Source organism: Mya arenaria, chromosome 12 (genome assembly GCF_026914265.1).
Source record: "Mya arenaria isolate MELC-2E11 chromosome 12, ASM2691426v1".
Classification (NCBI taxonomy): Eukaryota; Metazoa; Mollusca; class Bivalvia; order Myida; family Myidae; genus Mya; species Mya arenaria.
The window spans coordinates 1,160,206-1,182,489 of record NC_069133.1 but is presented as its reverse complement, the minus strand read 5'-3'; the positions used below and the strand labels follow the sequence as shown (position 1 = coordinate 1,182,489).

At 34.8% G+C, this 22,284-nt stretch overlaps 1 protein-coding gene across 2 annotated transcripts in view; it reads right to left on the bottom strand.

Moving 5' to 3' along the window:
- Window positions 1-1,115: 1,115 nt before the first annotated feature.
- The window catches only part of LOC128210194 (receptor-type guanylate cyclase Gyc76C-like), a 190,282-nt gene continuing 169,113 nt past the window's right edge, over window positions 1,116-22,284 (bottom strand). For both annotated transcript variants that reach the window (XM_052914372.1, XM_052914371.1), the window contains exons 7-22: window positions 22,091-22,245; window positions 18,495-18,679; window positions 14,419-14,524; window positions 12,378-12,530; window positions 10,511-10,615; window positions 10,282-10,353; window positions 9,727-9,889; window positions 9,247-9,390; window positions 8,521-8,701; window positions 6,451-6,591; window positions 4,290-4,413; window positions 3,918-3,999; window positions 3,431-3,592; window positions 3,018-3,116; window positions 2,497-2,588; window positions 1,116-2,266 (exon numbers count right to left, since the gene is read on the bottom strand). In XM_052914372.1, the coding sequence (XP_052770332.1) occupies window positions 1,535-2,266; window positions 2,497-2,588; window positions 3,018-3,116; window positions 3,431-3,592; window positions 3,918-3,999; window positions 4,290-4,413; window positions 6,451-6,591; window positions 8,521-8,701; window positions 9,247-9,390; window positions 9,727-9,889; window positions 10,282-10,353; window positions 10,511-10,615; window positions 12,378-12,530; window positions 14,419-14,524; window positions 18,495-18,679; window positions 22,091-22,245 (2,696 nt within the window). In that variant the 3' untranslated portion in view covers window positions 1,116-1,534. The remainder of the gene's footprint in view (window positions 2,267-2,496; window positions 2,589-3,017; window positions 3,117-3,430; window positions 3,593-3,917; window positions 4,000-4,289; window positions 4,414-6,450; window positions 6,592-8,520; window positions 8,702-9,246; window positions 9,391-9,726; window positions 9,890-10,281; window positions 10,354-10,510; window positions 10,616-12,377; window positions 12,531-14,418; window positions 14,525-18,494; window positions 18,680-22,090; window positions 22,246-22,284) is intronic.

Here is a 22,284-nt window from a genome sequence, read left to right as displayed (position 1 = left end):
TTTGGTGGCTCAATATAAGGCCGATTTAAGCCAGCAGTATGGTACCGTTCATGAAGTTTGTTCCTGCTATACTATATTTGCCAGTTGGATTTTGGGCCGTAAAATTCCATCATGTTGTTTCTGTTTACTGCCAGTTAGATATACAAAATGGTCCATAGTTGAAACGTTACGCAGAAATTAGAAGAGCTCTATGTAACAGGTCACCTTTTACCTTAAAATATATTTAAACATTATGTTAAGTGGATGCAATTATCTATTGGCCAGCAATAACATATGTGTATTCCGATTTCAACACGCTACCGGGTTGATAACACCCAAATACAAACTTGAAGCAAACTTTTCAACAACGAATTTTAGCATTCTCTATCTCTCAGTCGGTGGGGCTTTAATTAACTTGTTACAAGGGCCATTTTCTCGTATGTCCGAAGCTTACTAAATTCTCAACTTTTGACAATTACATTTAAAATCGTTAAACAAACACTTGCTCAGCCGTTCAACAAAAGATTTATTTCAGTATCGATGTTAACGGTACAATCATCTTTGATTTTGCGTCTGCAATCGTTTGCAGGGAAAAGCATTGAAAAATGCTGCAATGCAATTCAATAAATTGCTACAGGAATAGAAATATCAAGTTTGGGGTAATAAAGTGCAATATAACAACAAAACGCTCTGAAGCGATGCCAGCTACAATTGTTCAGATTATAATGCAACCGAATTACTGTAATTGTATTTTCCCTAGAATATGTACGTTATCCTTCTTCATTTAACAACTTCTACGGAGTAATACTATTTTCAATATCTTTGTAAAAATGTCGAGTAGTGCAATCATACGATGCAAACTACAAAGCAGCCAAACATCTGCGAATCAAGATGATGGCATCGATAGTGGTCAACAAATGCCTTCTCCACAATATGTCCTATATTTGTGCTACTTCTTGGAATACAACACAGTATTCTAGATTGTCAATGACCCCCATCAAAGACTTGTCCATGCAATTAAAAATTTAAATTTATAATGAAGTTCAGCGTGTCACCATGGTTAACATTGTTTTTTTTAAAAAAGCACAACCATCTTTCATTTTATAATTTATTGAAAACAAATATAGGAACAACAAACTGGATCACACACAATTCAAAACTACAACTACCTAAATGAGCACGTGTAAAATGAAAGCCAACTGTGATAGTAGTGTTTGAAATATATCTCAACGAACAAGAATACTTCATCACATTTTACATATAAAATATTTCTGTTCAATGACACATACAAAGTTTCAGTATGATCATTTTATTGTGAATGCAATCATATATGTATCTAAAATAACAATTTGATACAATTGACTATCAAATCAATTTTCGATAACTACTAGTGTACTTTTGGTTATTAATAAAACAGTCCTAGAAGGCATGCAAGAATGTGGTGTGCATTTGTTATGTACATCCGTGAGAATAAAACATATTCAATGGCAATGTACATGATATCACAGAATTGTTTTATTGACAATTGGGTCATTATTCACATATAACGTATTCCCTATATTGAAGACTTCATCGTTAATAACGTTGGTTCATTGGTACAATTGTCACTTGTAAGATTGTCTAATTCTGTGTTGTTACTTAAAGGATGATTATCCCCACGAATACTACTACCGAAGCCACATTTGTTTTCTGCTTTATTTGATGTAGGACTACTTGACGATAACAGGCTGTCAGTTTCACGGATGTTTTCCCCCGCATTACTGCTTATTTCCCCATTATTCTCATTAACAACCTCGTAACATCTTGGAGTATTGTGATTGGAGTTCATGTCTGGATTCGAGGACGATGATTTAACATAAACGTCAGCCATGATTCCGTTTACAGGTGCTTTGAGATTGATATGCACTGTGTTTAGCCCCTGTACTGATGACGAATGTGTCTCTTTCCCGGAAGAATGGAATGCCGGTGAATGGAACGAATTTTGAACTGGCGAATCACAGTGCGAAGCCTTGTTTTCACTATCTCGAAGTAGTTCCAACAAAGGCCTATTGTTGTCCTGAATGTTGTAGTTATCATCACTATCGTGTTGTGAGCATCTGTAGGAAGGGTTTTGCGGCGAGTGTTTTATTCTGCCGGAAAGCCCCCTGTGGCTTATCTTAGGTGTCGAGGGCTGAAAGTAACAGTTGCTGTAGATCTCTGTAAGAGTTTTAGAGGACTTTCGTACCCTAATATTTCTTACTGATTCGTCCTCGCTCAACAACCAGAATGTGTGAAGTTCTCCTTTCCCCTGAAAAAAGTAAGCGGATACTTTAATTAATGGTCCCTTGTATCCGTGTATATAATACGTGGTGATTTTTTGTGTTTACTTTAACATATGTCATACCCGGATATTGTTACACTAGTGTTTGAACTCCATAAATACATACAGAAATAGTAGCGGTTTTAAACAGACTACGTTTAAGAGCAATGTAAAATTAATAATAGTTAAGGCAAATTCTAATCTTAATTGTGCCATACTTTCATTGGAACCTTTCCTCTAGACTCTAACGTATAGCCGCCAAGGCTGACCAAAATATCGCGGCTCTCTTGACTGCAGTGAATCTTCATAGCTGAAAAGGTCGGTGACAGATTTGCTGCAACTTCGCATAACATACATGCAATAAGAACAGAACAGAACTTCTTCTATTAGGATAAACAATAAACATGTTTAAAGCAGAATCTCATCAATAAAATAGTTTCAACGCAATGCAATGGCTGAAAGCTTTCTCATACTCTTAAGCCACTTGTTTTCCTCACAACGAGTAACAGTTCCTACTTGTTGTAATAAAACAAGAAAGATTTGTATACAGGTTTTTATTTAGCGAAAATGACGATAATTATGGATGGAAATATGACATTTGATAAACGAATATTTTTCTGCCATTATTTCTGTAAAAAGGATTATAAAGAAAAGTGTTCGATCTATAAATATGCCATTTAGTTGGCGACAACATATTATCTCAGACAAATCATAGTAGGGTACAATTAAATCCTCTTACGTTCGCCGTTGGTTTCCATGCGTGATGCCGTGTTGACGGTGTCCCCGAACAGCGTGTATCGCGGCATCGTGAGCCCAACAACACCCGCAACACACGGACCTACACAAACAAATACATGCAATAAATAAAGTACATAGAGTGAACATAATTGTTTTGGTTTGTTATTTATAACTGAATTTGATTTTCTTTAGTAATTATTTTTATTCTGTATTCATAAACTTACACTTTACAATTAATCAACTTCGTAAAATTTGAACACAAACTTCTTTGCATAACACAATTTTACATTTAAAATGATTATTGTTTAGCTCAATCTTACCTTAACCAGGATTAAATGTTTGGCGACCATCTATAACATAAAGCAGATCTAGTTGAAGTATACCTTAAAACGTATATAAAACAATCAAAATTACCTGAGTGCATGCCGATTCTAAGGGACATATGGTAGTCTGGAATGTGGCGGACGGTAAAGGACTTGATATGACGGAGTAGCTGTAGAGACATGGAGGCGATCTCTCCCGCGTGGCTGTCACCGTTCCGGATAGGCAGCCCGCTCACAACCATATAGGCATCACCTGGTTTAAGTTGGGTTTGGTTTTAAATGTAAACATTTCATACTTATTATGAAACGAACTTAGTATCTCAAACTATTACCAAGATGGTGATTTTTTATACCAAGATGGGGATTTTTTATGCCAAGATGGGGATTTTTTATACCAAGATGGGGATTTTTATTTTATTGAATACCGGAATCATGCAATATTTTTCAATATGAATATACTAAGCTTTATATCGAACCCAATTTATATGTTATGACAACACTTTTCTCAACAATTTAAAAAATCGTATAAGTTTAAGATGCGGAGCTGTATTTGTAACAGTTTTGTCTTGTTTCCGTACCTATAGTTTCTATTTTATAGACGTCAAAGTTACGTATGGTATTGTCGAATATTGTGTAGAGATCATTCAGCATGTCAACGACCTAAAATGCAAAGATGCACATCTAGTTTCATATTATTTTTCATTATCATTTTCGTTATTTTATAACCAGGCGGATGTGACCGAAATATGGAAGTAAAGCCATTTTCAACTGTTAGAAAAATCATTTAACACTCCTTGTTTTGCATGCATCAAATACGATTACCCTTATATAAAGGAAGTTGATAACAAAATTATTCTTAACTAACACTTCACTTTTTTCGATTTAGATTTCTTATTTAAATGCTACGTGTATGGTAAAGGTCTAATTGTAACTGGGATTGAATAGGGCACCTGCATAGGCGTGGATTCGGCGGAAAGGTGAGTGAAGCCACAGATATCGCTGAAGTAGATGGTGACACAGTTGTAACACTCGGGAACCACCGCCTCACCTGACTTCAGCTGGTCAGCCACGCATCTGAATTGTTGCACAAACTTCTTAGATGTATTAATTCAATAACAGAGACCTGTTTCATGTATCGCTTATTTAAGTATCTGATAATTTACATGTGTATCACCTCGATCTAATTAATTTCTTGGCACTAGCGCTTGTCTTTTATTTGTTTGAAGTGAGGCATCGAGAATGTCTTGTTAAAACCTATTGATATCTTGATTATTCTTGTTAAGGAACATATTGATAAACTCCAAGATTATTTTAAGTTTCAAGTTTATTTAAAAGAACCCAGTTCATGATAAAAATGACAGCATATTCTTTATGAGTATATCAGACAAAGAAATACATTTAAAAGAAACGAGGCTATTTTAAAAGAATAATAACAAACAAACATGTAATATACACATCAACAAAGCAAAAGATAATGGGAGAGACATATGTTTAACAAAGCTTTTAGCAAACAATGGTCATACTAATACGATTAAAGTAACTATGATTACTATTCGCAAGTTAGTATATATGTATTGACAGCCTTAAAACGTATTTAATATTTCTTTTTAAAACTGGCATAACTTTCTATATTTGCTATGTTACCTATGCATATAAAATATCTACATTTGGTTTCATTTGGATTTACGTAGTATTTTCATGTCCATAAATCGCTTTCTGCTATCCTTAAGAGCATAACTACATTCAAGTAGATAAGGGTACGCGTCTCAAATTCTACTGTAAGCATGGTACAACGGACACTTTCTTAAAAATACATCGATTCCAGTCCAGCTGCCGGTGTTCGATTAGAAGGCGATGATTTCTCCTTCGAAATTTAACCATGAACTTTAACAATTTGTAAGGATTAGCTATTAAATAACTCTCAAGTCAAAACTCGTTTTTAAACAATTTATAGTTACTTCATTTACTAGAAATATCAATAGCACTGTACCATTTATTCTAAACTAGTTTCTGTTTTACATTACATGTCAGCCATTTGTGATTGGGAAACACATGTAAATCCAATATATTGTTTAGACCTCATTTTATATGTGTGACAAATGAAATCATAAAAGAAGAACCTCTACGTAAGTATACATCTGGGGCTGATATATTATTACTGAACATAATAGTGTACATTGTTGATGCTAATTTAGGGTATAATGGTGATACAATTTTCGCCAAATATGAAACAGTTCGGGACTCTATGTCTTTTGGTAACGGATTAACGCCTGTTTTACCGTAAAGTATTCAAGAAGCAGTGCTTGATTTAAGACATCAAATGTGTCCAAAAAAAAAGTTGTACTCTTTCCAAAATTTCCTTACTTCGGAATCCCCAACATTCGCAACAGCGTCAAAGAAAAGGTTTAATCATTTTATTGAATATATCTATTTCCATATCAATCAGCTTGCTCTTGATTAAAGGGCTGAAAGACCACCAATCCATATTTGTTTACTTAATCTTAATTTAAACATTATATTGTGATCATAAATGATCTAACAGTGGACTTGTGGCATTGTGTTTGGACATAAGTCACTCGGTCGCTATTCAATCAAATAGGAATAATTGTCTTCTCGGAGAAAATCTGGTAACATACTTACAATGTTATAAGGCACCCGCTGTCAATTTGACGTAGTGTTTCAGTGTAAGATCGCAATTTATTTTTCCTTGTGAGCACCAAAAGTAAATATAACAATAGTGTCTACGCCAGTCTTGAAAACAGCTTTTGGTAAAAGATATTGCGATTTACACTGAAATAACAATTGTCCTTCATCTCATCGTATGTCTAAGTCAGATTTTCCAGAAAACATTAAATAATGTGAAGGCGACGTTGTAATGACATCATCACGTTGTGTTACAACGATACGCACGAAACTATTACATGACAGTAAATTATATAAAGCAGGAAATTGCGACATCAGAGGAAGAATTGGCGCGAGGAACAAGCTATACAATTATGCATACAATCAGAAATGACGCTTATCAACATGTTTCGAAAGATGAATAATATATTCTGTACAACTCTTGCTGATAAAGGTGATATATTTACGAAATCATCAGACCATACGTACCTTGGCAACATTCGAAGCAGAAGTGCCTCTGTCTTTTTCTTTTCTTCCATCAACGCTGTGGTTCTTTCTTCTACGATATCCTCGAGATTTTTCTGGTATTTTTCCATCATCGCCATCATCTTATCCATTATGTTTCGGCGTCTGTTGTGGGAGAAATGAGATAATACACCGTAAACCTACGGAATTGGTAAACGATAGAATATCAATCCGGCTGCTGTTCATAGACACGATAATGTAACGATTTATTACAGTATTGATGTATCCAAATGTTGAAATAAGGGAGAAAGTAGGCCTATTTTCAGGAAATCGTCAATATGATCAGCATTGTGCGTAACGATACATTCGGTAAGTGTTGAAAGTTTTTATTTTGTCAAGGTTCGACAGCATAATAGCTCTTACTGACTTTGAAAAACCGAAGCCATGAGAAATACATTTCTCGTGTTACTCCCAATACGTACAGCGATTGCAGCGTTCCTTGAAATCACGCATTTATTCAGTGTGGCGCAATAAATAAAACACACAAACAACATAGTATAGTCAATTTGTAAGAAATTGCATTAACCTTTTAACTGATCTTTGCATTTAGCCTCGGTTTGTTAAATTATACCTGTTGAATGCAATCAAAGCAGTAATGAAGATTTAAGATATCGAGTAGTTACGAGTTCAGTATTGACTTAATTGAACGAACAGTAATGTCGTTCATTTACCAATGCACTTTTTCTTCCAGCTCAGTATATTTATTCTATGTAAGCACATGTATTATGGCGGATTGCAAACTATTCTTATCAATGTTGGACGCCACTTTTGGTCAGTTTTCGTTCATTTGCAAATTGTATGATGTTTAACTATGCTATTCAATGCATACAAGATGCATACAAGATGATATAAGTCGACGCTTTCTTTTTGCAACGTAGAATTACTTAGAACGATGCAAAGTTTAGTAAAAGGACAAACTAGTTGGTAAACGCCACCGATGCCATTCAACATATTTTTCACCTTGTCTGCATGAAAAACAGCCCTCATCTCTAGTTATTTCGATTTTAGCGACTTAAAATGTTGTTAGATTTCGATTACCTTCCAATGATGGCACGTTTCTTTAAAACAGCAACACAATTGTTTTACATGATAAGCATATCCAAATACCATTTAGGTATACATATAGGACGATTTCATGAAGTGGAGGTTACACTGATTTTCCTGAAATAAAGCTGATTTTGGCATTTTTCATTTAGCATTTTTTCATTATGACTTTTAAAAACTTCATTTGAAACTTGTCCTATCTGATTGAGATTTGGATTCTTTATTTATTTGAACTGTTTTTACTAAATACAACATAACCAAAAACATATATACATATGAAACAATATTTTGCCGCCCATTATTGACCCATATAAAAACCTGTTATATTGACACAAGGCATCCATCCTTAGGAGTAATAAGTGTGTTTAATAGCGCTTAAACACAGACACACCTTGCTGGAAATGAGTTTTTCAGATATCCCCACTAAGCAGCTTTAATACAGACTGTTGTTATTGCATTATTTCGCTCCCAACCCAAGAAATATTAATGTAGGAGTTTAAATAAATAGCATATACATTCTATAGACAAATGACCAATTGGCACGCGAAATAACACTAATTTCTAGTGCTTCAAGACTTCCAACACCATACATAATGAGAATGTGCAACATTTGTACAAACCATTAAACAGCGTTACAAAATGTTTTTAATAAGAAAAATAAAAACATAACTAACTAATTCGAGCTAGATATGAAATGTCTACATTTCTGTACTGAGAATTTGTTCGAATCTAATTGCATCTTTAGTTTTTTCAGCGATACAAGGACAGTTGGTGGTATATTGTTGTGAATAAGAACAATGTTTTCAGACAGAGCTATACAGTTGACATTATAATTTAAAAAAAAAACTATTCTGAACAAAACGGGTGTTAGCTTTCTGAACAAGTATATGGCATCTAGGGGCTGGTCGTTTAGTCAATGGAGAATCCAATGATTCTAAGTCAATGCAGAAATTATAATGGACACCTTAACTATTATAATACGTCACCTACGTTCCGTGTCGCCAGAGCGGGTCGAGCAGCTTGCGAACCCCCCGGAAGTCGGGCCTGTTGTCCGGCGATTCCTCCCAGCACGTTTGCATGCACTCAATGATGAAACTGTCGCATGACAGAAGGCTGGTGTTAGGACGGAACGGGACCGAATTGGAATCGTTGCGCACGCGATCAATTACCTCTGAAATCGTGTCGTTTAATGCTACATTATAGTTATGTTTGACACTGGAAAACAAGCTAACATGTTAAAAAAGACGATTAAAAGTCTCTTTTCAAACGCACATTTTCAATAGAGGAAGATTATGAAACCATTAAGGTTCTAAGTAAAACACATTAGTCCTGATGAAATATAGAAGTATGCATTGATTAGAATACCCCACAATGTTCAGACGGCATCAAAATTATCTTTGGGTTCGATACTTTTGTCACAATACTAAAATTGCAAACTGAATACTTAAAAGTGTATTTAGACAAAAATATGCGGAAACCAACGATCAGTATAACAAACAACAAAAACAACTTGAATACCTCGCCCTTAGATGTATAACATTGCAGAATGAACTCAACATATCGTCTGGCTGGTTAGTATAACAGACTTGCATTGAGATAAAACAAAAGGCACTCAAATATTTTTTTCAGTTCTATAGAACTTATTATTAATTCCTGAATTTCTCCGCAGCTTTTTAACTTCCAGTTTTTATGTCAAACAATGGACCAAACAGTCACCTTTTGGCGTCATGTTACAAAATCCATATGGACCCCGACGTCCGAATATTTCATGAAGAACTATTGCAAATGAGTATATGTCGCCGTTCTGAGAGCCTTTCGAAAGTGAGGTGCGTAAATGTTCCGGGGCTTTCCAAAACAGATCTGAAACAGACAGGATGTGAGATGCATTGAACAGCGAATTATACATTCAAACATAACTGAACAATGAAAACTAGTTTCGGCAAAGAAACAATTAATATATGATGCCAAAGCTTACTTTCAGTGTTTCATTACAATGCTTATATATTAAGTATTTTTAATATGATTTGAAGATATATGGCGTATAAAAGTGCGAGTATGCGAGTACGCTTATCAATTAAGGAAATAACTATTCTAAGAGAAATGATGGTTTCGAAGCATGACGGTGTCTACTTTGGATACTATGAAAACTATTCTAGCGTCTTAAATAGGGGTGTCATTTTCGTGTTAAGATCATACTTCTATGGAAGGCATGTTCCTCCTCTATTTTGTACGTGGCTGCTCGAACCTCCAGCAGACCAAAATCTGTAATCTGCAGCGTCCATCGGCTCGTTACCACGCAGTTTGAACTTTTCAGGTTACCATGGTAAACAAGCTCGCTCTCGTGCAAAAATGTCATACCCTGTGAATAATGACCACTGATTAAATGAGTGTCTTTATTTAGTGATTAAAAAGAATTGTTAATAAACATTTCAATATTATCAATTTCTTTTTCGATCAAGTATCTTTTCTACTGGTGATTCTTGTTAAGTCTCACAATTTGATCTAATTACGAAAGACATGTCTGCAACCTTGCATCATTGATCTTTCTAAAAGTTTATTGTTAGTAACTGCATCAAACTTAATCGAATTGGAAATGAATTACCAGTTTATTGGTTAAACCAAATTTCAAAACAAAGCTTAAGTCATTTGTTATATTAATTATTTATATTGTTTAACTGGATGTAATGGATATTAGATACAAGTACTGATGGTGACATTCTGATACCGTTCTATTGTCTCTTCATGCCATACCTGAATAATGTCTTTTACAAGTGAAGATAGAAACATGTTGTCAAGTTTAACATCTTCATTTTCCAAGATATCCTGAAAAATAAACAAGCAAGGATACATAGAAACACCGAGACACCACGTTTAAACGCATCGCTCTTGACATGATCAAATGTTAATAATCTGTTGTATTCATTTAAGATATTTTAAAACTTAATATTCCAATTGACTAGATTGTTTCCTCTTAACTCACGGTAAGGCTTCCTTTGGAGCAGTACTCTGTGACTATGATGAATACTGGCGGGTCAATACAAGCGCCTAAGAATGCGTTGATGTTGTTATGTCTAAGGTCACGCATCTGGAAAGAGGATGTGATTAAATTTAGTTCATAATTTAAAACTATGTGTTGGATATAGTTAATTATCGTGCTTGTTAAAATATCAAAATTATATCAAAAGCGTTCAGTTAAGAATCAAGTATGGGGCATTGAAATCAGAATGTATCGAGGAAAAGTGTTTGTTCCAGTATAAGTTTGCAATATATTTCACCGAGTGGTTTAAAATATCAAAACACATATTCTACGAGTGGCAATGAGTGAAATATTCACTTTTGGTGTTAACGAGATGAAATATATTGGGAACTTAAACTTGAACAGTTTTATTCTTTATTTTATGCTTAAGTAGGTTTTAATTGGTAGTTTATTGTATTTTTTTTCAAAAAAGAGGGCCACATTGTATGCGAAAGTTAAATGATGTTGCGACAATAACGTTTGATTTTGAAAAAGAGAGCGGGCTAAATTTTCAAAACAGTGAAACATATCGAACTGTTATTTCAATGTTTGAAAAAGTAAAATATCGTTTCTACTTCACGGATAAATCTCTATAATCTACAGGAAAGCATACAACAAAAAATCTAATCAATACCGGTTACACTAATTAGTCAAGTATTAATAATTTCCGAGTAATTAAAGGCATGACTTTATGAACCTTCATTCAGCCTTTAACTATGGACTGAACTGCTAAATTTAATCCTCATTATACGCTAGATAGCAGAGAAAATAAATGATTCATTCTGATAAAAAGATGATAAATATTAATGTGTGATCTGAGCTGAGGTCGCTCTTTGAATTAATAATGCCAATGACAGAAATGATAGATGAAAGCATTAAACGATGATTATGTCATGTTTAATGTGTCCTTGGCTTTAAATACTCTTAAGACTTAAGAATAATCAAGTTGAACTGCTGACCGCTGAATCACACCATCTTGTTTGAATAAAGATATCTTAATATATCAAAGGCGTCGTAAATAAATGCAAGGCATTAAATAATCTGCCTCTTGCTGTTTTTTGAGATATAAAAGTAATAGTTATTGAAACCTTAATAAAGTAAGATCCTAATGTTCATCTTTTTATGAAATCGTGATAATGTTCAATGCGATGTTTATTGAAGTTGATATACATGCCTTTCTCTATTCAAACTTCATACTATGGTATTATGAGATTGTTGAAATGTATAATATATCATAAACAAAATCCCTTAGCTGTGTCATTATCACTGCAGAATAAATAAACAAAGTATGTTGTTTTGAAATTATAATTGAAGCGTTTTATCTATCTTGTTTAAACTAACTTATAAACTTTTCACCACTGATTGGTTTTATCGAACTTATTATTGCAAGCAATATTCAAAAAGACAATTCCCATAGATAACGTAAGTGATGCGGTGAGTGTTATGAATAACAGTAATAGTGTACTGAAGTCTACAGGGACACGCCCAGCAGACTAACAAGGAGTGAGATGTGCTTACATTGTATAAGCACAGAGCCCAGACCTATAACCAGTCATTAAGATGCATATAGGAAACAAACTCAATCTATATGCTGTATTTATATTGAACTTTCTTTCACAAAAAAATGCATGGGTTATCGCACTGGCCGGACCGCAAAACAGAGAAGTTCACCAAAGCGCTAAATGCAAGATTTAATCCCACATTGATACATGATGTTATGCATGTCTTGTACCTCTGTATTAACTGATCGATAAAAAGAAACTTAAAGACATAAATGACGTCGAACAATTACCAAAAATTATGAATTATAAAACTAAAACAATATTCCTACCAGTTTCATTTCCTTTTTCGTCTTCCTGCTGATGTAGAGGTGTTTCTTTTCGTACATTTTCAGGGCGACAATCTGGCCCCGGTAGCCTCCAGTCCGAGCATACACCTGGGTGTACGACATTCGCGAGTCCATCGATAATTGGGACAATGTCATCTAAAATAAAGATGTAACCATGTTTTTGGTTTTTGAACATGTCAAATTATTATTTTTTGTAGTTTTCCTATATCACTCGTAAATGGTGTCTGTGTCCTGGGTTTCTATGTGACGACTCCCGTTCTGAAAAAGTATAAATACAACAACAAAACACTGTCGACAGCGAACAGTGAACGAATTATGTTGGTTTGATATTATCATTTGAAGCCTGTTATCACTCTAATCTCAAAGATTTTTTTTCTCACATTAGTCATTGCTAATGTTTATCCTATCGATCGTTAGTGTTATTTATTAATCATTACTGTTAGACCGGGCATCAGTGGCTGGTACCTGCGTCCTCAGATTTCTGTGCATAAAAGGTAAATCACAATAACGAAACGCTGCAAAACATGTACAGTGATATTATTTTATTAGATTTTGAGTACGAATTGAATCGTACTGTAAGTACACTATAACGATAACACTAAGGTTATTGAAAGAGTTTAATTTCATGGTCACAGCGAAAAAAGAAGAGTCAACAAAAGGAAGTTTTTTGTTATTAGCTGATGATAGAACAACATACATGCATTTATTTCTATTAACGATATGAATGTTTATATTCTACCCAGTATTAGGCTATTAGAATTGTCATGTTCACAAGAACATACTAAAGTATGAGGATTACTGCATCATCACAAGATAAGAAAAAAAGAGTTTTCTTGTGGTAGGCATGCATTTCCTCGGAACAAGACCATGCCGAGACAGTTGTTGTAAACAACCACGCTTCTGAAGGAGAAAGCCATTATGAGCGTTCATGTCAATAACACGTCTGCATTCACCTATACTGATGTTTAACATGAGATAAACATCAGACAAATGAATAGTGTATTTCTAAAGACAAAAGCGGACGTAATATTGGTTTCGGATAGAAGGTCATCTTTCAATAACCTCAATATCCCCAGATCACTAACATTTCTTATACATATATCACTAATGAACATGTTGTAGAGGTATGACACTCATATCAAATTTTCAGTGTACCTTGGTTGCTATGGAACATGTGAAATACTGTTTGTATACAACTGCTCTTGAGACAATGCATTACACCTCAAATAGCACATCGACATTGACATTTATTTGATATAGCATTAGAAAAACTAATCTGATAAGTCGATATATTGACGCTTTTGGCTTATTATTCGATATAAAGTTTACATTCAGCGTTACGCAATTCTCGTACGCCAGAGCGATGATGCAATGCTACATTTGTCATTCCCAAACCCCTGATGAACTAGAATGTGTAATGCTTGATATTTGTTCTGATCACAGTATTTGGATGCATCACATATTTATTGATTTTATTTATTTTTAAATTCGAAGAAAAGTGATAGCTGCTGTACATTCAAATCGAACGGCAATGATGCTGGAGGAGCAATCACGTGGTTACATATGTATTTATGTTCAATTCTCGTCCATTATATTGATACAATTGAAACGACAGATATAAGACCAGTAGCCAGAAAATAACAAAGTACCTGTTTAAAGGCACAAGTCTAAGGCCTCACAAACGGTAAACAAGACACACAACATGCAAACACCATTGGAAAGAACATTCGTACATTCTACGCTATTATTTTTATATAACACTACGTCAACAAAATGATATATGTCTTTTGTATAAAAAGGTGTTTTGTTCAAATTCCGATCCACATCGGAGCTAACAGGGCTGTGCAAAAGACAACACAAATCCAGCACACGATATCTAACATTCAAAATCAACATCAAAACAGTCATTCAAATAGTTATTGAACAAGAATAAAGCATACCACTAATGCTCTTATTTGTCAGTATTGATTATAACTTATAAGAAGACAAGTTAAACATTCATTAAGGATGTATAGTAGCCTACCCTGCTTCCAAAGCTGTCCCTCCGGTCGCTGGACTCGGAGGTCTTCAGGTCTTCACGAGGAATCTTCCACAGCAGACCCGCTATTTCTTGCTCATATCGCCAGTTTCTGTGGATAATAATGGGTGTTTAATGTTAGTTTCAGCAAGGGCTTCTGAATACTGGTCTTAGATCCCGAGGGTTATTAAAGAACAATTGAATGTCGGGTTCAGAACCATTGTCTTTACAAGGGATATTCGATACTGGTGGGACACCTGGTAATTACATTTCGTCTAACGTTATAGGGCTTACTCAAGTAATACTAAATATATTTTAATCCCCATTAAACATGGGTAACATTGATAAACATGCCGATATTCAATATTGATATTAATTAATTAGGTTAAGAATGTGTCATTTAGTATTTGTCTCAATTCCAAGGTTTACAAGGGGTAATCAACATTGATTTTCGTTGCTGAATGTTGACATGGCTCTTAAGAAAGAATCTTCAATGTCGATCTTAGATCCTAAGGAGTAGCAATGCAGGGAATCATTTGTTGTCTTACTATTACAGGATTAACAGGGATGGTGGTATAATGATGCTCTTAGTTCCTCATGGTTAACCATTCCCTCAAGTGGCATTGTAAGACTTCAGAATCTTTAAGCAATTCGAGGCTAAATGTCTCGACTTCCTAGTGTTTTTTGCACTAAAAACAAAAACAAAAAAATAATAGTGGTTTGTAGAGATTCAATCCCAGAATATTAAACAAAATAAATACCTGTGTTTATGTGTGTATCTGTGTGACCGCTAAAGCACAGTTGTGGCACCAATTACAACATATAACACATAGGAATAACAAAACGTCCGCATTCGAGTGCTTATTGTTGATTTCCCACGCCGATTTCTTATCTACATAACACAATGGCTCTGGGTGACGCTTTGGTACCTATAATAGCTAGCAATGTTGCCCCGGCTCGATTCTTTCGTTTTAAGGTGATGCATCCGGTAAGTTTTAATGTAGTTTTTTACTTCATTTTACATTGTTTTCAAATTGACGCTGGCATATATTGAACAAATTGTAATATAATTGTTGAGACAATTGTGAGTTAATGCTTTACAAACGGAAAATCAGAATACAATATATTACCATATCCAATAGATGGAAAGTAAAAGATGCTTTAGGTTATAGCTTATACTTCAAGCAAATGAAATCGCCATTATTAAGTATCACGCGTCATCATTTCGTACCCCGCCGGCAAGCACCTACGGTCTTTCGCGAAGGCCTTGATATTAAAACAAAAACTTAGCGGAAAAATTATATTACCTTTAATTTGGTACACCGTACTCATATTTCGACTTTAAGAATACGAGGTATTTGTTTATCGTAGAACAGAGCGTTGTTCTACTATATACGAGTTCAGTTTTACTTAATTGAATTACAAAATAAAGACATGACAAGTAAGAATGTCGCTGATTCGTACTGAACAACTTTGGACAGGCTCGTTTAAAAAAAAATGAGATAAAAATATAAGTGTTCACAAAGAATTAAATTGATGGAAATAATATATAGGCAACACAATTTTGTTTCTTTCCTACTTAGATTACCCTCAGAAACTATTTAATATGACAGTAAGTTTACTAAGCGACCTTTTGACAACTCGAAGTCGATAGGATTCCAACTGGAGTTGAGGTTAATATTTCACAAGTACATACAATAGTGAACTTCAAAGAAGAAAATGGTATGTAAATTAAAAAGGTTAAAACATGGACGACTCGGACCGTTGCCTGGTAATTGAACCACGTGTCGGGCCTTTATTTAGAAATATGATTTGAAATCCTTTCGAACGTCAGAACGACGTCATATTTCGAAGTTGTGAATGCTTGCAATGTATGTTTATTTGCACTTCCACGTTCTTTTAACCGGTTAACTTTTAGGTTTAAATTTAATTGTCAACGATCGAGAAATTGCTATGTCTCATTTTGCTTTTATTATATGTTTGTTTTTCTCATCGAGTTTCGAATTGACTGAATCGCTTATGTGTATGTTTTGAATTGTTTGCATACACTGCATATAAGGATTAAAGGCAATAAAAGAGCTTGCAATTGTCTCAAATCGGCACCTCTTGTTATTCATCGTTCTTTTTTCCTGAAGAGATTCGACTTGGTTTGCTGGACATTAAGTTTACCATTGTCGGGAACTCCCATGGGCAACTAAATGTAATTGGATGTGGGCTAGACACGAGTAATCATATTTTTACATATAAATAATGTCGAAACATTGTAGGTGCTACTGCACGCCACACAGATTATTGCCGTTTATAGCCAGATGAACTGATATCCTGCTGTCTTGGACAAATATGACTGATTCCGTGTATGTACTTTTCAGTACCAACGGCATTGCAATGTGCTGATCTATACTATCGGAATCATTGACCGTTCTAATTATACGCTAATCTGCTTCGGCTTTAATTCTGAATACCCAGCCTGTTTGTTCTTTATCATTCAGAAAACGTCGTCTAGGTAATCATAGATTAAATATTTCAGTCAAGTACTTGCAGGCAAGGTCTCATCGGGGATATTCAAGGGTTGTGCCAAAGGTTCTCGACAAGCGCTTTATCTAATTTTCCTGACGTCTGAAAGTTATTTTATTATAGGGAAACAAAAACAAACTATGTTTGATTTGAAAATCATATATTCTCTCAAATAAGAGCATGATGAAGTCGGACGAAAAGGCGGTGAAGCACAAACAGCAAGTGGTTTTGTAGTATTTTCTTGGACAACCCTAATATATCTGTGTATGGTAAGAATGTCTGTAGATTGGGCCGATAATGATTTTTAGGTATAAACGTATACTCTTTGATTGTTAATTAGCACAAAAACATGAATGCAAAGCAGATTCTCGAAAATTACCAACTATGTCGATTGAATACTTTAAGAGAGCTTTTAAACGGATCAGAAAATAACAGCGGTTCATCATCGGATCGATATTTCCGTATTTGGGAACGAAATCAAATGCATGTCCTATATTGTTTAAACCATCAGCTACAAGTCGGATTAATACCGTAGCAGAATACTGAATCAATAACGGATAGAATTGGGATATATTCCATAAATGATATATATCCGATGTTGATCCAATATGTATCAGATTTGATGTCGGTTGGATATGAGTTTGCTGATTTAAATTACAACGGTTGACTGCAAAACCTTATACATCTTGTTTCTGAATAAAGATTGAAGTGACCTTTAACATATATAAAGGTCTCCCCTGCACTCCGGAATACCATTGATGTACGCACCGGAATCCGCAAAAAAAAATAAACTTATATCCTAAACACAAAAACAGTTTATTCCTGTATAAACAGGAAAGAAAGAAAGGCCCAAATACGATGGTGTGTACACTTCAGGTTCAGCCTTGTCGTTTGGACTCACATGTCCTACATCATTATGTTTTCACACGAAAGGGGCTAGGAAATTGAAACAATATTTGTCATAAACAGTGTGGAATTCTTACGCTTTCCTTACGATATTTACGGGTTTTTTTCCAAAAGAATTAAATATCACTTTTATTTTGGATCAATAAATTTTGAATACGTTTTTGAAGTATTCTAAGACTTTATTTTGGCTTTAGACCAAAACATTGTTTGATCTATTTTGTGTATTTGATAGGAAACGCATAGTTTTTGATAAGATTCCATATAATGTGAACAGAAAACTACTGGCATTTTTTTCTTATATCTAGAAAAACAGATTTCTACTTAAAATTGTGTCGCAATTTGATAGCTTAAATTCTTACTCATACCTAAAAAAATACTAAGATACAACTTACTTAATCATTTGTGGCCACCATTTCGTTTGTTTGTGCGGTCGATTCTCCTCCCTGATTGATGTTTGCATATTTTGTTATGGAATCGGAATCACGTTTGCTATTTAAGTAGAATCGAGAGTACCTAACCTTAGCAACCAGAATACATACCACGCAACTGGCACATAGTCCGGCTTACCAAAGGGCAAGGGCGTCATACATAATGCTGTTCTTGTTTGCACTTATTTCAACTATCCTAATTTTTGTTTGTCATTATAAACATCTCGTCCATACCTGTAAATAACAAGAGCGATGATGATGAGGACAAGAGCTATCCCTCCAATGACCCCGCCAAGTATCTCAAAGGTGTATCTCTTGGGCGGAATGCACCTCTGGGCCCGGTACCCACACCTAGGCTCGTCTATTGGCGACTCCCCAGACACCCATAATATATCCATACCGTCGTATAGGCGTAACACCTGAAAGTATTTTAAATTACAGATATATTACTTGCTCCTGGTAAGAAGAGATAAAGAAAGTTTAGCAAGTATCGTGCTTTAAAGCATTCTCATTCACCAGAGGGTACACATAGCATCGTCACTCTGATGAACGAGAATGACTTAAAAGAGACTCGCTCACAGATTTGTACTGAAAATTAGTTTTCCCGGGAACGCAACTGAAAACCCTTATTCAATAAAATATTTACTCTTTGATACCGCCATTAATAGAAAATGAAATACAATTTAAGTATAAAAACTTTATTGTTGTAGTGGGGACCGAATCCACACTGGTATAATTATGAAATAAAATTAAGCTGACGCCTGAAACAATGGGCCACGGGGACTTCTACACTTTATAACGAATATTTTAACTTTTATAGCATACGTCGTTAACCATACATTGTTAACATCATGTGATAATGTAATCAGCAAACCATGCTTTACCCTTTACTGAACTGCGTTTCCAACGTTTTTCAAAATTGTTGTCTTCAAAGACAATATTGGAGCAATTATCAACATTTGCCAGCTGTCAGTTTCTAAGATTTTACACTCTAAATGATTTGTCACATTTTATTTAGTAAAACAATATTTATTCATTTTGTAAAAATTGCATTTTACCAACCATGACCGAGACTTACATTAGACGATAATGAGAAACGCTGGATCACTTTACGATGGCTATTTCAAACAAAGAGGCACATGGGCAACATAAATACAAAGACTGTGAAAGCTCTTCTTGGCAAACTTGATTATCTCTTTAACGCGTTTTAAGTTTAACACGCAAATCACATTTACCAACAATATCCCGTGATGCGTTTATGTGTGGGAGCGACTCACTTATTCAGTATGCAAGTACGGCCGATTGAACAATTTACAAAATTCGATTGGAAACATGAAAACTGAATTTGGTCTGATACCAAAATCGATTCAATTGTATTTATTTCACTCTAAAGGCAATTCATCATTCTCGGAGCCTCTTTCACAAAAATAAGCGATGGTACGTTTTACCAGTAAAAAAAAACAGGTCTTTATCTTGGTATATGACAACAATACTCACAGGAGCTCTTACTTTGACAGAGAAAATTACTATCCAACTTTAATTACCTAAGCATCATGCAGCTACCTTCCATAAGTTCAATTAGATAAAAAAAAAATCATTTGGCCCTAGAGATGCAGGAATTGACATACATAATTTTGACGTCAACAAAAGCGCGTTTGTATTTGGTTACTGACTTTAATGACGTCATGACGCGCAGTGATTTTGCGTCCGAGGTTTTGTCCTCACGAGAAACGTTGTCCTTTTGATGTTTTAGAAATTAATTTGTTATCATATATTTCATAAATATGTCTCAATTTGTTTTTGACTTTCTGAAATATAAACATTTTAATCATGTTTTATATCTTACAATAGTGTCAGATGGCGCGTTGTGATACATGAGTTCTCTTACCCTATACTAGGTAAGACAGTTATTTCAATATCCGGTAAATGTTATGCAAGAAATATTATATATCAGCAATATTATAATGTTATTATTTAGATGATTTCATATTGGCCCAGTTATTTGTCCGATGTTAGCTGTATTTGCCTGAGCCCGAAAGGGCGAAGGCAAATACAGCTGACCGAGAACAAATAACTCGGTCAATATGAAATCACCTAATTAATAAGTATTGTATTAATGAACCATTACTATTTCGGTTAAATCATTCTAATAACTTACCTTAAGTTCACATTGAAGCCGTATTTATACCATATTCATTCATAGTGAATGCTTTTCTTGAATTAACTTTGCTAATTTTTACATGCATCCTTAAAGTGACATTGCACATACATATGAAAAAAGAACTGTACCGTGCAAGGAAGCATGTATTTTCGTCTTAATTTCGTAAATCGTATGCCGAAACGTCAAATGCTTTACCTTCGTCCTCCATTTTGTCGGTGAACAAAATCATAATAGTCGTAAAATCCACCACTGGGTTAAATACAATTGTAATATCAAACCGTACAAAGTGGCTCAGGTATTTTATAGGTTTATGTTTTCCAAATAGGTTTATACGAAGCACATCATTTTAAAAACAGTCGCAAAACAGAAAACAAAATGGCTACCTTTAAAAATAATTTCCAGCATATTTCTCATATTAGGCGAATTTCGACAGCCATTGAAAATGGTCCATTTCTCAAATCCTATATTAGGCGAGTTCTGTAGCCAATCAAAACGGAGGAAACTCATATTTGTCGAGTTCCGTTAATATTTGGCGAGTTTGTTCGATATCTAGTGAGTTTTGACATTATCTTGGCTTCAATTGTCTGGTATTTGTACCGCGAATTTCCCCGTATCTCGTCAAATACGTAATAGTTGATTAATAAAAGCATATATAGTTGTCTGTTTTACCGCGACGAACTTACACGCATAGGCCCTCCCGATATCTCAGGGGTAGGAAATCCGATTTGGGAGGAAAAATCATTGGTTCAATCAAACCCCGACCGCATCATACCACATACGATTATAATAAGAGTACCAGTACTCTTTCGACAATCAACTTTGAGGGCTGAACACGTGTTTTCTCGTTCACTCCTGGAAGGTTGTATCCGTTGCTTTTACAAACCGGCATGTCTAAGAACGAAGGATTTTATCCGAAATGGAAGCTAATAATGAAGTTTACCCGGACTCCTTTGTACCTTATTCTGTCTCTTTAGTTTCAGCTATACATACAGGGCCTTGTAGGAACTAAGTAATGTGCTTTTTCATCAATAATAATTATATATACGTATAAACAAACAAAGGCACTTACAAGACATGACCAAATAAATTGTCTCATATCTTTAACGCTTCTGTGAACAGTTGTTGGGAAATACTCCAAAGGTTTATCATACAAAGAAGATTTACAGATAAGGAAGTCCTTTCATGCCTGGAAATGGGTGGATTAATTTCTAATTCATTAGTAGTAAAAACTGTTCCTTTGGAGTTGTAAATAGCAAAAGAGTTAGCAAGAATCAGTGTAATTGTAAGAAGGAAAGATTGGGTATCCCAATAAAAACGTGCTCCAGAAACATACATCAAACTCTTTCGGTTTCTTTGATGCCATGTGTATGGCATCTATATATAACATAATTGCACGTTCTTTTCTTTAATGAAACGAGAAACAGTAGATGATGAAACATGATATTCATCTTTGACGATGTATTTTAAAGACACATGGTAGTTAGTTGAGGGATTTTGAAAAAAACACAATTGTATTAAGACACGATCTTTTGGACTTATCAGTGTGACATATTTTGATTAAGGAGAGCATGCATGATAATTATCATTATTTTGCGAAGGGTACTGGAAGCGTTTATTATCTTTTGAAGCTTCTACAAAGATTTTAATTGTTACAAGTGAATAAAGCTACCGGAGGTCCACTGCTGACACGGCCAATCTGGAAATGACCGACCGGCAACATGGAGTAGTCAGAGAGGTTGGTTTTGTACGGTTGCCTTGACAACAACGTATAATTTCCCTCCGCGTCACCGTTCTTGTCGATGTGAACTTGGTAGCCTTGAATACCTACACAGCGGGAATACACATGTTAATTATTGAAAAGCT